This window comes from Scaptodrosophila lebanonensis, unplaced genomic scaffold, assembly GCF_003285725.1.
Source record: "Scaptodrosophila lebanonensis strain 11010-0011.00,11010-0021.00 unplaced genomic scaffold, SlebRS2 tig00000053-arrow-pilon, whole genome shotgun sequence".
NCBI classification, from domain to species: Eukaryota; Metazoa; Arthropoda; class Insecta; order Diptera; family Drosophilidae; genus Scaptodrosophila; species Scaptodrosophila lebanonensis.
Window position 1 is genome coordinate 12,236,334 of NW_022060548.1, and position 15,941 is coordinate 12,252,274.

At 44.9% G+C, this 15,941-nt stretch overlaps 1 protein-coding gene across 6 annotated transcripts in view; it reads right to left on the minus strand.

Moving 5' to 3' along the window:
* Positions 1 to 99: 99 nt before the first annotated feature.
* LOC115623648 (golgin subfamily B member 1-like) overlaps positions 100 to 15,941 on the minus strand; it is a 43,833-nt gene continuing 27,991 nt past the window's right edge. For 2 of the 6 annotated variants that reach the window (XM_030518096.1, XM_030518095.1), the window contains 5 exons: positions 14,108 to 14,209; positions 13,758 to 14,039; positions 11,851 to 12,003; positions 9,865 to 11,652; positions 8,085 to 9,734 (listed from right to left, as the gene is read on the minus strand). In XM_030518096.1, coding sequence (XP_030373956.1) covers positions 8,217 to 9,734; positions 9,865 to 11,652; positions 11,851 to 12,003; positions 13,758 to 14,039; positions 14,108 to 14,209 — 3,843 coding nt within the window. In that variant the 3' untranslated portion in view covers positions 8,085 to 8,216. Of the gene's footprint in view, positions 834 to 900; positions 1,039 to 1,103; positions 1,182 to 1,235; positions 5,630 to 6,554; positions 7,202 to 8,084; positions 9,735 to 9,864; positions 11,653 to 11,850; positions 12,004 to 13,757; positions 14,040 to 14,107; positions 14,210 to 15,941 lie in introns of those variants that run through there. The other 4 variants (XM_030518098.1, XM_030518097.1, XM_030518094.1 and 1 more) reach the window with 4 other exon arrangements.

The following is a 15,941-nucleotide window of genomic DNA, read 5'->3' on the forward strand; positions in this document are numbered from 1 at the left end:
AGCTTCTCCTAATTGCAAAACTATTTAGTATTACGTCAACTCACATAAGAATCCCAGAGGAATGAGAGTAAGTGTTAGAGAGTAAATTAATTCATTGCATTTAAATGTTAAATAACGTGTATATTCACAGTAAAATAATAATAATGCATATTATTGTATCTAAAAACTACATAAAACATGCTTCTCCATCATTTTCATCCTCCTCCTAGTACTAGGTACAATAATTGCTACATTTTGGTGGTAAGTGATAAAGGCTTTCTGTGCCTAAAACGGCAGGCTGCTTAAACATGAGTATATAGTATTATGTGAGCGACTTTTGTCGGCTCCTTAACTGCTTAAAGTACAATGCATTTTATTCGCTTAACATGTGCAACATTTCATCTTTCTCTAATATAAGGCACTGCTTCAATTCCATATTCCATAATTGTATGCATGCTGAGCTTCTCCACTCCACTCCACTCCTCTCCACTCGACTCGAATCGTCGATCAAACAAAACAACTAAATATAGTATTCGAATTATATACACGCTAAATTGGAAACTGATTTTTGTGATTCTGTTCGGTAAAATTTGACTAGCATTTGGCTTCGCTCGCATTTAGCAGGGATCATAGAGAAAGACACTGGGAGACCATGGCTTGGGCGAGCCAGCCGCCAGTTCCGGGTGTGGATTCACCACCTGGCTGCAGTTACAACTGTCTCCTGCAAAGTCCATGCCCTGGGGATGTGCGCGGAGCACAATTTGATGAGTCTTGGTAACATCGACATTGGCCACTACCCCCGCCTCGTGGCGAAAGCTGTAGAAACGATTGGTCAGATGTCCATCTACGTAAATCTATAGGGAAGGGGGGAGGAGAATTGAAGTTTCGAACGCTGTGATTTGTATTCCATTCCAGCCTCACCTCATAGCCGGCAATGCCGCAACAGTCGTGAACCTGCCAACGCACATAAAGAGCTGCACAGCCAAGGCTGCTGACATCGGTAATGGTAACCGGATAACTCTCCCGGGTACGGCTCACAGTGCGTGATCCTTTTGGATTCTACAAAGCAGCCCACAAATTAGTTAAGTTAGGGTATACGAAATGAAAAAAAAATGGTCTCCTACCTTTGGTTTAAATTCTTTTTGACGCAGCACATGATCCATTGAGTCCAGATCAATAATAATCGAGTCAATAAAATATTTCTAAGAACAAATAAAATTGCATACTTGTTTTACTAAATAATCGAAGTAACTCACCATTTCGGATGTAGGATCGCACAGCACCGCATCCAGAGTTTTAGATACGGTTTTGCATTCATTATCGCAGATGAGCGCACGGCAATGACAACAGACACAAGGCTTCGGCGGTTCTTTGTCCGCAGCCGCTCTCTTTTTTCCACAGATGCTCTCTTCCATGGCCCCAGTCTCGGGACAGGGCGTATCTGATGTCTGATTCCATCCTCCACCGCATCCACCGCAATCGTCTTCTGTGGCTGCTTGTCCTCCCCAATTCACTGAATCGTACTCGCATTCGCCGCAGAAAGCGTCTTCCCCTGGTAGCCTTTTGGTGCCAAACTCCATAAGTTGTTGTAGCAATTGCTCGCAGTCCCCACACTCTACGCTCTGGGGCAGTTCCGTAGATCCATCACATTCGCAGTCACCATGCATTTGTGCACACTCTTCCTCCTTTGCGGGCTCGTCATCACATTCTCCGTGCGTCACAAGTGGTTCGCTATCCCTTTTCTCTTCTTCACATTCGCCGTACATTAACATTTCTTCGCAAATTGTTTTTGCCTGTTCGCGACTCTGTCGGAAAAATTGGGAACAATCTTTGGGATCAGGGGGTTCATCATCACATTCGCCGTGAAATACGTCACTGCCCTTCTTTTCTTCTTCACAATCCCCGTGCATGACCAAATTATCGCAATCTATAGTTTCCGCCTCGCATTTACTACGCTTGAAATATTTCTCCAGAGGATCTACATCACATTCGCCCTCTATTTGTGCGGACATCTTTTGATCCATATTTTGCTCCATACTTTGCTCCATGCTTTGCTGCATACTTTGCTGCATACTTTGTTGCTGGCTTTGCTGCAGTCTTTCTTCCTCACAGCAACCGAAATACATACCAGAACCCGTCGGGGGCTCACTACGCTCTGTTGCACTGCATTCACCTGCAAAGAATGCTGACGACTCCCCTTCTCCTGCCTTACACTCTTCGCCAAAATCCTCGCCTAAGCTTTTTGTGTCGGGTGGCTCATAGTCTGGATCGAACTCTACGTTGTATATTTCATGCTCTGGTATAATCTTCTCAGCTGGTGGCCCAAAGCATTTTTGCACGTAGTCTCTCAATTGCTCGTAGCACTGCTCCTTTTTCCGCTGTTTTCTGCTCTTCGGCATCTGGGACTTATCTGGTCTAGGCCCACCAGCTTCGACGCACTCATCGAAAGTCATAGGCGGCGTCTCTGGTTCCTGCCCGGGCAATAGTGCATCCTCATCTTCAAGGTGTAGCAGCATCGTCAGTTCCACGAAGAGTCGCTTTATTATAGCGGAACGCTCTTCCTTGCACATGCAATCGGAGCAATCGATAAGGCCGTTGATCATATCCAGCACACGTTGCCTGCGAGTTGGTGGCGGATATTCGCTCCGAGGCTCCGAGGATATTACAGAGTAGTAGCAGCTGCATTCATCAGGATGCTTCATCGTCGTCATCGTCTTCCCCCCACATGTACATGAAGGACCAGATTTGTCGAACATACAGGACGCTCCACAAGGACACACAAATGCTGATTGAGCAGCATTAAACGTTGAGATCTGCCCACAGCTACACGGTCGCTGATAGTTGACGGAATCGTCATCATCTCCGCCACAAGAAATGCCACAGGGACATACAAATGCCATGTGAGAATTATTAAATGTAGAGGTCCGGCCACAAAGGCACTGACGCTGGTTGTTATTGGCCATACGATTGTCTTGACACGGACCGCCAGGTCTCCCCTGCTTGCTGCGCGTCGATATTTTGGATGATTTCGACCAGTTAGAAGGCCCTTCTGTGCCACAAGGTATGGGTGTTGTCAGATCTTCACAGCACGAATCGCCGGCATCGCCTTTATCGTGCTTACTGCGCGCCGATGTTCTTGATTGGCATGGACTCTTCGTTGGCTGTCCACAAGGCATATCCACACGCTTTTCGTCGTGTTTACTGCGTGCCGATGTTTTTGATTGTACACAGGGCATCTCCACAGGCTTTTCGTCGACACACGCACAACTTCCAGCATCGCCTTCGTCCCTTCTGCTGCGCATGGAACGCACGGATATATCATATTTGGATGTTTTCTGGAAGCACGGACTCTTCTGCAGCTGTCCTCCACAAGGCATTTCCGGAGACTCTTCGGCATAACACGAACCAGATTCGTTCTTTTTGCTATGCATGGAAAAATCATATTTCGATGTTTTCTCATAGCATTTGGGCTGTTTCGATGATGTAGAAGATACCGCCATACCTTCTGTACAACAGGGCAACGCTATATTGCGGTCATCCGGTTTACTACGCATGGAGATATCATACTTGGAGGTTTTTACATTAGCCGTACACTTTTTTGGGGTCTTCTGAACGTCCTCCCTGCTGTTGCAGCATGAAATCGTGGCATACCATGTATGACTACCATCCCCAGTGTTCTGCGAGCACTGCGCGCTTTTATCTTTCTTGCTGTCATCCTTGCCCGCAGAGCAATATCCACTGACCGATCTGGTTGAGCGTCTGCCAACTTTAATCGCTTTGCTGTAAGCCAGAGAAAAGTTGGAGCACGGACCTTCACGTATAGATGTATTGGAGGATGATTCACAATCCAAAAATATGTCGACGTTGTTACCACTCTTAGATGGAACTAGACGGGCAGAGGATGCATGCATTTTTCTAGATACAGTAATACTCTTGAAGCTCTTGTTACTAATGTAGGATGACCGTAAGTCCTTAGATGCAGCGGTGCTTCTAAAACTCTTAGAGGGCTTCGTGCTAAGGTAAGATGCGGAGCCATCTTTGGATATAGCGGTGCTCCTGAAGCTTTTGGAAGGCTTAAAACTAATACATGACGCCTTCAAGTCTTTAGAAGCAACAATAGTCTTTAAACTTTTTGAGGGCTTTGAACAAATGCAGGATTCATTAGCGTCTCTGGATACGGCGGTGCTCTTAAAGCTCTTCGAAGGTTTGGTGCACATACAAGGCACTGCGGTCTTACGCTTTGATTTGTCGCTCCCCGAGCTGCATTTACTGATCTTACAAACTGAACAAGAGCACGAGCTAATGCTACGTTGCTCCCCTCCGGGCCCTCTTGGCTTGCTCTCTACATCTGCATGCGAAGATGGATCGGCTTCCATTTCTTCACACCCGCCCGACGCCGTATCTTTATAGTTGGTACGATCACTTTGATGTTTGGGGAGACGCACGCTCTTTCCCGAGCTTTGCGCTGTACACAGGCAGGTTACTTTGTTGAGCATTGAGCGAGAACCCGCCGAGGCAGATGCGTCCTCACCCGTGCACATATCTTCTGACCTTAGCTTTTTTGGACAGCAGGGTTTGCTCACCTCGGAACGAAGACTTGGCATGGGTGTTTTGGCATCGTGAATTGTTCCATATGTTCCCGCGGACGCTGTATTTTGCATTCGGCAAAGCCGACAAGTGGACATTGCCGAAAGATCCTGGCCACAATCACTTGGCGCCACGAGTGGTGCCATTTCGCATACTGTCGTTGAGATGGCTAGACCACATATGCCAGATGGCTTTGATGGTTGCTTTCCGCAGCTGGCAGATGTTTTTGATGGTGGCTGGCCACATACAGTGGCATCTGAACGGGCCGGCGCATATACGTCAGACTGCATTGGATTATAATAACATGTGCTCGTGGGCTTGGACGATTTCAGAGTGCATTTCGATGGCACCGAGCTGCACATTGGCATCGCGTTAATGGGCATGTTAGACTGCTTAGAAGATTTCTGGTCGCATACGGAAGTTGGCTTGGAAGATTTCAGAGTGCATTTGGATGGCTCCGAACCGCATATATTTTTTTCAGATGGAACCACATTGCAGCTATGTATCAGCTCCGATGTATTTGGCAGACATGACGATAAAGGCAGACTGGACTGTGATTTCGATTTAGACGGCGCAACATCAATATTGGTCTCCTTACAAATGCTGGGCTGTGACTTGGATTTGGAAACTTCGGCTCCCTTGGCACATACACATGGGGACTGATGTTCTGATGATGGATCATCATTTTTCTTGCAACTACGAAACTGCGTGGGATAGCGAATGTTGCCCATTTGGCAAAGATCCGGTTTGATAGTAGTCTGCGAGTCTTTATCGTCACTGCTCCTCTGATTTGAGCGGAGGCGCATATAACGTTCGTATATAAAAGAAGTCTCAGTCTGTGATGGTTTGTTGTTCACTGCCAGCTCCGAGGAGCAAATACCGCCTCGTTCTACATCTTGATCCCAGGGCTTAACGGGATCATCGGCAATGCGCACGGTGTTTTTGTTTTGCTTCAATGTATCCCTTACATATGATTGGTCGGTCTGTATGTCCTGGGTGCGGGAACTGAAGTCGAAAGGTGGGGGTAGTCGCTCATCCTGCATATATATCAAAGCTGGCCATTCTGCAAAGGAAGGAACAAAGAAAGAAGCCATTAGAATTAGTTGGGAATGCGGAACACTTTATTCATTTTCTTGACAGAGCCGTGTGGACGAGGCAATGGTGGGCGAGGAAGGAATGGAAAAAAATAAACGACTATTTATGAAGCGGTGGTATTAGATCCTTGATCTCACTAAGCTTTATCTCACGACCGCGCGTAATATCTGGAGACGAAAACATCTCACGATGATAAAGCTCCAGAAACTTAGCCTCGGCTCTTTCGCGACACGGGCAGAAGTCAAAATATGAGGTTTGACTGCAATGCGCTGTATCTCTGAACCCGGAGAAGAGAGTGCCGCGCCTAGCGCACTTGCACACCTTCACATTGACGTGATCGCGATTAAGGTCGAACGAACGCGGCTTCCAGGGGCACTGGCAGCACCCACAGTTGCCGGGACAAAATACATTGCCCTCTTCATCCATAATGGGACTAGGGTCGTATCGACAGGGGCTACATGTTTGGAATTCCTTGTGCTGCGGCAGTGCCAGGAAGTACCGATGTTCCGGCGGCTTTTGTTCCTCAATTGGGGGCGGAGGGGCAGGTACGACACGAATAGACTGGACACTGGCAACAGTTGAAAGCTCTTTTTCTTTTGGTGGTGGTGGCACTACAATGACCTCAGAAGACACAGGCTCAGGCTCTGGCTCTGGCGGGGGCACAATTACTGTAACTGGCTTAGGCGCTGCTACATATTCTTTCCTCGGTTCCGGCTGTGGTCTCGGTGGGGGCATTGTCTTAAGCGGCATTATGAGAGGCACAGGTGGTACCACCTGTATTGAAATCACATCCCGCGGACCTCTTTCGTATTTATTCGGACAGGGCAAGACGCAGGTCTGTGTTTGGCACACACACTTCCTGTCCCCAGCTCTTTCTAATAACTTGTGCCTACCTGAATGACACTGGCACGGGTGCGGATGCGGCAGCCTTGCTAGTGGCTGAGGCGATGGTTGTGGCTGCGGCTGCGGAGCTGCCTCTGCGGCTGCGGCTGCGTGGCATATCTGGCGAGGTCGTTGCGCTTGCATGGGACACACGTTCACTTCCCCATTATCGGGATTAAATTCCAGTGGCATTTTCACAGTCACCGGCTTGCCTTTCAGTCGACACTGCTGCTCCTGTGGCCCCGTGTCGGTGAGCAAGCGCGCAGTTATCTCCAACGTGGCGCCACAAGGCTTTGGCCAGCCTCCTGTTTTATCAAAATTCTTTAGCAACAGCTGTGTGGCATTAGCAGCACGTTCTAAAGCGGCGCGTATCGCTTGCGGATCATCAAACTTAATAGAGGAACAGGCACCCTCCTGTGGAAAATCGTCGCTTATACAATCACAAAATATTTCCTGGTCGCTGGATGTGGACGCGAAGTTCGGCATCATAAAGATTACATTTGTCGAATTTTTGTCGTCAACCGCATGCTGCTTTTCCTGCAGCACATCCTGCCGAACTAAGGATCTGATGCGACTGCAACTGGTTGCATTTTTACATTTTCGTGATGTCTTATCCTGACTTGGATTTTTTTTATCCTCGTCCATGGCAGAAATTGTTCGAAAAATTTCCCAACTAAATGCAAATTAACATTAAATTTAGACTAGCACAGATTCCGATGTTGCCTGGTGTGTAATTTGAAACTAACTAAACATATTGGCATTTGATTTCTAAGTAAATAGGCAGCGGACTACTTTGTTACAAAAACTTGTTTGCGGACTGTAAAACAGTCATTATTTGTTTAATACTAGGTGCCAAGTAAACATACAAGTAGAGTTTGTGTGTAAGAATAGATTAACACTCGTAAGTAAAACGAATTTTCTGCTGGGTTCTGCTGAAAGCTTCGGGAAAACTGAATGCATTGCCCTCAAAAAGATTCAGTTCGCCCGTGCTCGGATCAAATTTGATTGGTACTTTTAAGGTGACGGGGCTGCCGAACTGTTTGACAGTACAATCTCGAGGTCCTTCCGGACATAGCAGGCGCGCAGTAATCTCCAGTGTCGCCGTATGGCTTCCCGAACTGTAACCCTGACCTGTGTAGAATTGTAGCAGCTTCTCTGCGGTGTTCGCGGCACATTGCAAAACAGAGCGTACTCGTATATTCTCGGAGTTGTCACATGCGTCTTTGCATTTCTTCCTAGGCTTCTCGCATCCGCCTATTTTCTCGGGCTTCTCGTCCGCTCTATTTACAACGGGCACCCCGGACTCGCAGTCGTGATCGCTGTGGCAATCATAGAAATTGTCGATATTACAGGATGGAAGCCATGCCTTTGGCTTTGTTTTCTGAACGCGCTTCGAGTGCAGTTTAACTTGAAGTTTTTCCATATTGCTGTAATTTTGTGAATTTTTTTGTTCAAATTTTCAAATTTAAAATTTTGTTACTATTTTGATGTGAATTTGTGTGACCTGGTTCTATGAAAAAATTGGCACCTACTGAGCAATGTTCACTAGACAATTTGAATTTATATTTGGTATTTCCAGAAAATTCTGTGAACAGATACAAAATGGCAGCTATACAGTTATCTAGACATACAACATATCAACAGATCAGAGCAGCATGCATGTCCAGTCACAGCTATTGGGCATTCGAATCGGTTAACTGTATATTATTTCGCCTCTCGACCGGATAGTAAATGGTGCAATAGAACTCAGACTCCACCTTATGATTGTGGTATCTTATAAGCCGCCCATTGATTTTCTCCTCGATCTCATTGAGCAGCTGTGAAACGAAGGGCTTCATCGCAAACTTAAGTGCACGAACACAACCCAAGACTGCCACGAACTTGTCATAGCTCTCCAGTTGTTCAGCATTGTGGGGTCGTGGACAGTCCATACATAGGTCCTGAAGTAATTCAATGTGCTCGCGAAACTCTTCACTCGTCTCCCACAGGTGGAGTAGGCGCGCCCGAAAATCGGTGCTGTCGAAATCCTCCTGCTGCACGCAACGTTGCAACAACTCCACGAAGCCCCGAGTGCGCAAAGGCATCAGCATCAGGCGATGCTCCACGCTGGCCTCCTCAGACTGCATGGCCAAATCAACTAGGTCGGACTTAGCCAACACCTCCTGATCACAGCAGTCGGGTGTCACTTGCACCATCTTGCTTTCTGTTTCCAGTTCGGTTTGTACGAAGGCATGCGCTTCCAAACGTTCCACCGGCCACTCAATGAACTCGGCGTGCAGCGAGTTCATCGACAACGCCGACGACACCGAGCGCACCGAGTGCATGGAAGTTAGCGAATGGAAGCTGCAGTAGGATAAACTTTTCCTCAAAGGTCCAGTTCCGGTCGCATCGAAGAAATATTCCTTTCCCATGGTGCCGCTACTTCGACGTACGCGGCCGCGGCAGACACGACGATTATTGAACTGCTTACAGGTGCGACGCTTGCGTCGTACTCCATCTACATTGCCGGTTTCACTAATATCTTCGGAGTTCTTTTCCAGCTCCGTACCACTGCTGTCGATCAGCTGACGCATTTCCGTTGGCACCTCACAGAGTTCCTTCTTACCATCGTACGTGGACAGCACTATCGGCGGAATTAAAGCCATGCCCACAGTGTAGGTGACACCACCACCACCACCGCTGGACCGACGCGACTTGCGACGACTCTTTTGACTAAGCGTGGAACCGCGTTTGGAAACGCTCACCGGAGAACTAGAGCCGGATGGTGTTTTCGGCTTTTCAACAGGCTGATCTACTGGCTCCTCCTCAACTGTTGCTTCCCCAGCACCCTGCTCAGCTGCCTCATCAACTGCCTGATCAACTGCCTGATCAACTGCCTCAGTAACTGCCTCATCAGCTACCTGCTCGGTAGCTGATTGTGACTTTGTTAAGCTCTGCACCGAAGCAAATGGCTGCGAATCGGCTTGGCTCGTTTTTTCTGCCTCTTCGGCCTTGTTAGTCGCCTCATCCAACGAGCGGAGCTTTTCGGCACATGCGGAATCTTCCGCTTGCTCAGCCATACATTGGCAACCACTCACCTCTTTCTCTTCTTCGGGTGGATTTTGTGCGTAGAGTATGGTGTCTGCCAATTGCTTCACGCCGCAAGCAATGGCCTGGAAGTCTCGATGTGTGGGTAGTTCGCGTTCGCGCCGCTAGAAAAAGAGCAAGATAAGTAGGGAACGGGTAATGATAGTATTCTAGTCCGAGTGATAAATATATGGTGGATATTTCGACTCTTCACCCCGACGAATAAATTCGCTCACTATTCGTTGTGCTACTCACCTCTAAGTCGCGTAACGCACAACCCAATCCCTGGCTAGCAGACTGTAAGTCCTGTATTTCTTCACGTCTGGCACGCTTGGCTGGACTATCGAATAATTCGTCGGCGAGGCTAAAGCCCTCTGGACAAGTGCCCATCTTACGCTCCAATTCCTGAATATATTCCTCTTTGGTGCGCAGCTCATCCTCTAGACAATGTTCGCGGTCCTCTGCTGCCTTCAGCTGGCACAGCATTTCACATATTTTGCACTCTAGCGTGCCAACCTCCTCCTTTAGTTCACCATTGGTTACCTCGATATGTAGGAATTCCTTCTTCATGTCGAAGATCTGCTGACGCAGTGTATCTGTCTCTTGCTTCAGTTGCTCTTCGGTGTTCTGTTGCAGTTTCTTGGAGAAGGACAAGTCATCAATGAGTGCTTGACTGCGTCGCTTCTCGTTCTCCAACGCCTCCGCTAGTGGTCTTTGCTCCTCCGCCTCCTGTTCCTGTTGCGCTTTGTTGCACTCGATTTGTGCTTGAAGCCCCTTGTGCTCTTCGAGTAAGTCCCGGTGCTCTTTTGTTAGACGCACGAGGCAAGTTTTAAGGCCTTGTTCGGTCTCCTCCAGCTGTTGTATTTTCTCGGCAGCTGCGCGTGAATCTTCACGTAGACAATCCTGCAGACGGGCTATTTTCTGCTTCAGGCAAGCCTCTTTGGCGCGATAGGCCTCCTCTCGCTGTTTGTATTCGCGCTCCAGATCCACCCAGTGTGAATCGGCCGTCTCCATGGCCTCGTAGTGGCGCGTGTTAAGATCCTTCATCTGGCAACGTAGACTCTTAACCTCCTCCTTCAGGTAGGAAACTTCACGAGTAATGCTGTTGTCAGTGCCGCCACTTGGTCGAATATTGGTGGCGTCCCGACTAGGACTCGGGCTCTTTCTGGTCGGTTCGGTAGAGCCAGCCGGAGTGCGTGGCTCCTCCATAGATACTTCATTACCCATTCTGGCCAATGCCCATAAACGACATAACAAGAACAATGGCAAGGATCTGCGCAAGTTTACCAAATGCTGTTTAGCTCGTTGTCTGTCTGCCTCTAGATTACGAACTTGTGTCTCAAAAGTGCCCAAATCCTCGCGCAGAATGATACACTCGGCCCGACAGTCTTTGTATTTGGCGCCCAGCGCCTCCTTGGAGAATTCTAGCTCAACGTTGCGTTGCCGCAGAATTTCCAATTCCACTTCTGTGCGTTGCAGCCGCAAGCGCGAATCGTTATCGGCCTCCTCGAACTCGCACTTCTCCTCCTCAAGCAGTGAGTTCTCATGCAGCAGACACTCCACACGATCCGTGAGCTCCTTCAGCTCCTTCTCAAGCTGCACTTCGCGCTGCAGACGATCGGCCAAGTGCTTGGCCTGTATGTCTCCACTGCTCTCGTAGATCAGCACCTTCCGCTCCAGCAGTTCCAAACGCTCCTTGTAGTACTGCAGGCGTTTGAAATCGTTGGCCTCCAAGCTTTGCTGTTGGACTTCAGTTTGTGTGCCTGTGCTTCGATCCAAGCTCGACAAAGGCTCGCCTGCAAAGTCACACTCCACGAAAACTCCGCTCTCGCTGAGACTGTTGCTCTGCCAGGCCTGTCGCAGCTTCCTGGGCGAGTCCTGCGGCGTACCACAGCCCGATGCGCTGTTGTTGTATGGCTGTACGGTGGCAACAATTCGATTGTTAACCGTTCCGTAATTCGGCTTGGCTGGACTGTTGTTGCTGCTGCTGCTGTTGCTATTGTTGTTGTTGGCTGTCGTTATCAAACGTTGCTCCGATTTGGCCTGAAAGAAAAATGGCAACAAGTATTAGGTTACTCGTCAAAATTTCGGAAAATGTAATTATTTAAAATTTTCTGGAAAGTCCCAATAACTACACCAATAACTAAAAACAATATAATAAAAGTTTGTTTCTTTTTTTGTGTTTTGTTGTTTGTAAGTAGTTCGCTTTTTGACAATTAGGTGCTGGGTAACGATACGCACCGATTCTAGATCTGTAATGAAATCCATATCGAAATGTAATTGTTGCACACACTGAAGCAGCTGCTGCAGACCACGTTTGTCCTTTTCGTCCAGGATGGAGTCCTGTAGCAGGGTTTGCAGCCGTTGGCATTGGCCCTCGCAACTATCGTCCGTCTACAAAAGAATGAATATCAAATATAGTAAATATTATAATTACTCTTGTCTAGTGCTTTCAACGCCATTTATCGCATTATAATCTAGCATTCAAACCAGTTTTGTGGTGGGAAGCCAATTCATTAAAATTATTTTACAAATCTGATGAAGTACGAGTATTATACATAGATGGCCGCAATTTGCCAGACTATTAAACATTATTTTTAATTGCAATTAATCTCTCGAAAGTTGGCGCAAAGCTTCTTAATTGTCTTTTATTTGTATAACGAGCTGTGATTTATGCTCCCCATTCAACCTTTTTGGCATACTATTTAAGAAAAATGGCATAAAAGACTGGAATTCATTTTAGTTAAGTTTGTTATTTCGAAAATTCTGTACATTTCAAAACCTTTTTGGCTTTGTTGAGCCCCTCTATGTTCTCCAAATTCAAAATCGGATACAAAAAAATTATAAAAAACTAGCGGATGAGGTCATATAGCTTTTTCCAACGCAAATGAACTATATAATATTGTAAGAGCTAAGTTGCCAAAGAATTATATTAAAAAATTAAAACATTTATATTAAAAGAAGGTCTAAAATCTAAAGCACGCCAAATGGTTGATTGTAGATCAGTAAATCAGAACATATACTAATATGTATAGACCATTGAGCGGTTGATCTGTTTGTGTTTATAGGCATTATTTAAACCGACATTAGCATGCAATTAATGCTTGGTTGCCTCAGATTTTCCATCCACAACTTATTTTCACTTTGCAAGCGTATGTTTAAGAGGCATGTGTAATTATTTTCCGTTTTCTTGCAATTAACCAAGGCGTATTGAATTATTTTCAAGCTGAACGACTTTACAGCTTGTGGCGTTCGGCTCTAAATATTATACGTACCACAAATCCGACAACAAATAACACCAATACAAGCAAAGGAAGTAAACGGTACGTATGAGTAACTTTTGGCATGCACCGATCATACAGATAGATAGCTATACTATACTACATATACACAAGTGTTCAAACACCTTTGATGTGTGTGCGCCTTATATAGGGTGCTTGCCCTCAAATGGCGCAAATATTTGAAGATCACTCCAAACAATGTAAAACGAAATATATTTGGCCAAGACAAATTGCCATTTAGGTGAACGCCTCCGAGCGTGGGATTAACACTCTTTGAACCATAAGCGGAATATTAAGTCACTAGCTTGTAAGTGTCGCTGTCCGTCCGTCCGTCCATCCATCCATCCGTCCATTAAGTTAAATGGCCAGAGGTAGGAAGTCTACACAGAAATATGAATAATTCAATGCAATTGAAAGTATGCGACTGCGCTAATTATTATTGCACAGTTACAGTATAAATATGTATGTTAATAACAATAACAACTCTTCATATTATTATTATCCATCTTAACCATGTTCAATTGTTTGTTTATTTCTTTGCTCTACTAAAACAATTTCCAGGCACGGGCACAGGCGCAAAAATTGCCGTCTTTCACACAATTTCCGCGAACGTTTTCTATCGCACTGAGCCATTGTTTATCGTTCGTTAAATAACGAGCCCGAAGCTAGATCTTGACACGAGAGACAACTCACACTTACACTCACAGACATGCACACACACATACTGGTCCGCCGCCTATTCATATGTGACTCAATTCATTCATAAACGCGAGCACAAGCCAGTCAGTGGCCGCTCACTTGAGCGCTTTTGTTTCTTGGCTGTGAGTGCAAACTGTTTGAGTGCGTTCCGGCCGCCCACCCACTCACCTTATCATCCTCCAGTTCGAGTATTCGAAACTCAAGCAGTTCGTTTTGTTCACGCAACTCATTCGTTTCCGCCGTTAGCTTCAATTCGTGCTCCTCCAGTTTCTTGATCCGCTCAAGCAGTTCATTAATATACGCATTATTGTTGGCCTCTAGGGCCGCCTTCTCGGCCGTTACCAGCTCCTGTTTCATCAATTGCAGTTCCGTTTGTAAGCGCTCATTTTCCTTGTGATACATTTCCACCTCCTTCTGCAACTTCTCCAGATCTTTGCTGTACGTGTGCATCTAAAAGCAAAGCGATATTTAGTACAGCTACTAAGTTTAATTCGTTTTTTTTTTTGGCTATTTCCTACCGTCTGCCACATTACACCGCTATCCGAGCCAGTTGAGGGCGGTTGCGGGCTTATCGATGGTGGCGCCGATGACAAAGCAGAATCCGTATCTGAATTATTGTCCTGCAAGATAGAGTATTGGAAATGGAAGAATGATTTACATTTTTCAACATTTTCTCCATAAAATTATTGTAATTTAGAAAAGGAATAAGATAAGGATAAGGTTCAATCGTTAGCAACGTACTGGAAATATCTAATGTTGTTACTTGATTCTATCTATAAAAACTATTCATGGGCTGTCTATTAAAAACTTGCAGGAATTATCTTTAAAGAAAAAACACAATCATTCAATTCACGTTTCAGAGAGAAAAAGAGAGGAATTAGAATTGAAATAACATTTTTTAATCATTTCCTCTACACATACTCCACACATACTTTTTAAATTGAAAACATTTTTTGGGGTCAGGATCGATCATCAATCATCGACGTGTCTGAAATAATTAATTTTGCTCCTTAATTCCATTTAAAACAATTCCAATTCATGCTTCTAGAAATTTGCTAGCTGCATTTTGATTTCCCAAAAGGTCCGTCAATAAAAACCTCGCAGGAGCATGTAACCTTAAAAGTTTCTACACAACTAATTGACACCAACAAGCACTTAAAACGCCAAATCACGTTTGGGACGCGCAATAAAAAGGCAATGAAACATATCCTAAAATGTACAATGAATGAAAAAAAGAAACAAGTAGAATTAGATAAAAATCAAGACTATGTTATGAATATTAAACAGTCGACTGAATTCTTCGGCTAACACGTCTACACAAGCTCCATTGTTTGGGAAAATCGCACGCTATAATTAAATCGCCCAGTCGGTGTTTATTTTGTGAAATCAGAGATCAACTAATTTTGCGATTTAATGCAATTGTTGGTATAAGGGCGTAAGTTTTAGAGAAAAAGTATGACAAGATGAGTAAAAGTTGTAAATAACTTTCTTTAAATTACTTTATAAACTAAAAAGATAATGCAGTTTTGTTATGATTATCGTACAATTAATGCGAATGCTAGGCTTTTAAGTATACTTTTCATTGAAGACAACAGCAACTAAACTTTTAAATGAACACTGAAACATTTTCCGAAGCATATAAACGCATTTAATTGTAACTTTGTCAACTTAAGTCTGCTTAAGGAATAGTTTAGACGAGTTTCCCAAACTGGCGATTTCGATCCTCGACAACAGCCTGCATTCCATATCTAAGTTTCTAGTCTGACAGTTGTGCATAAAATTTTGAAAACTGTTTTTAAATAGTATGCTGTATCAAAAAAAAAAAAAAAAAAAAAAACATTAATATTGTTGCCGAAACATATTTTTCTGCTTCAAAATTCTATTTTTGCTTAACTATTGAAAGATATAGTACAATTCGTTTATTTGGTCAGCCAATTATTTGTCTGTCTGACCATAGCTGCAATACATTTTTGACTTTTATTTGAATATGTTACAAAATCAAAATGTATACCTACTTGTACAATAAATAAACCTTTTAACGCATATCTATACTTCTTTTAAAAGAAATCGTTATGAAAAAGAAGTTTTTTTAGCCCAGGTAGCCAAGAACCAACTCGCATCGTGACGAGAATATTAAATAGATGCGATGACTAATGGGCCGACTTCGTTCTCCAAACACACTGAAGTGCAGTGAGTAACTTTTCTGAATAACAAATGCACATAAATGTGATTGTAAAGGCAGGTGGTAAGCAGAGAGTTTCGAGGCAGGAAATACAGTTCCAATAAATACTAATTAAGGTATGGTCAGACCTGAAAATAATTTGCACACAAACTAAGATTTCTCTACTTCAA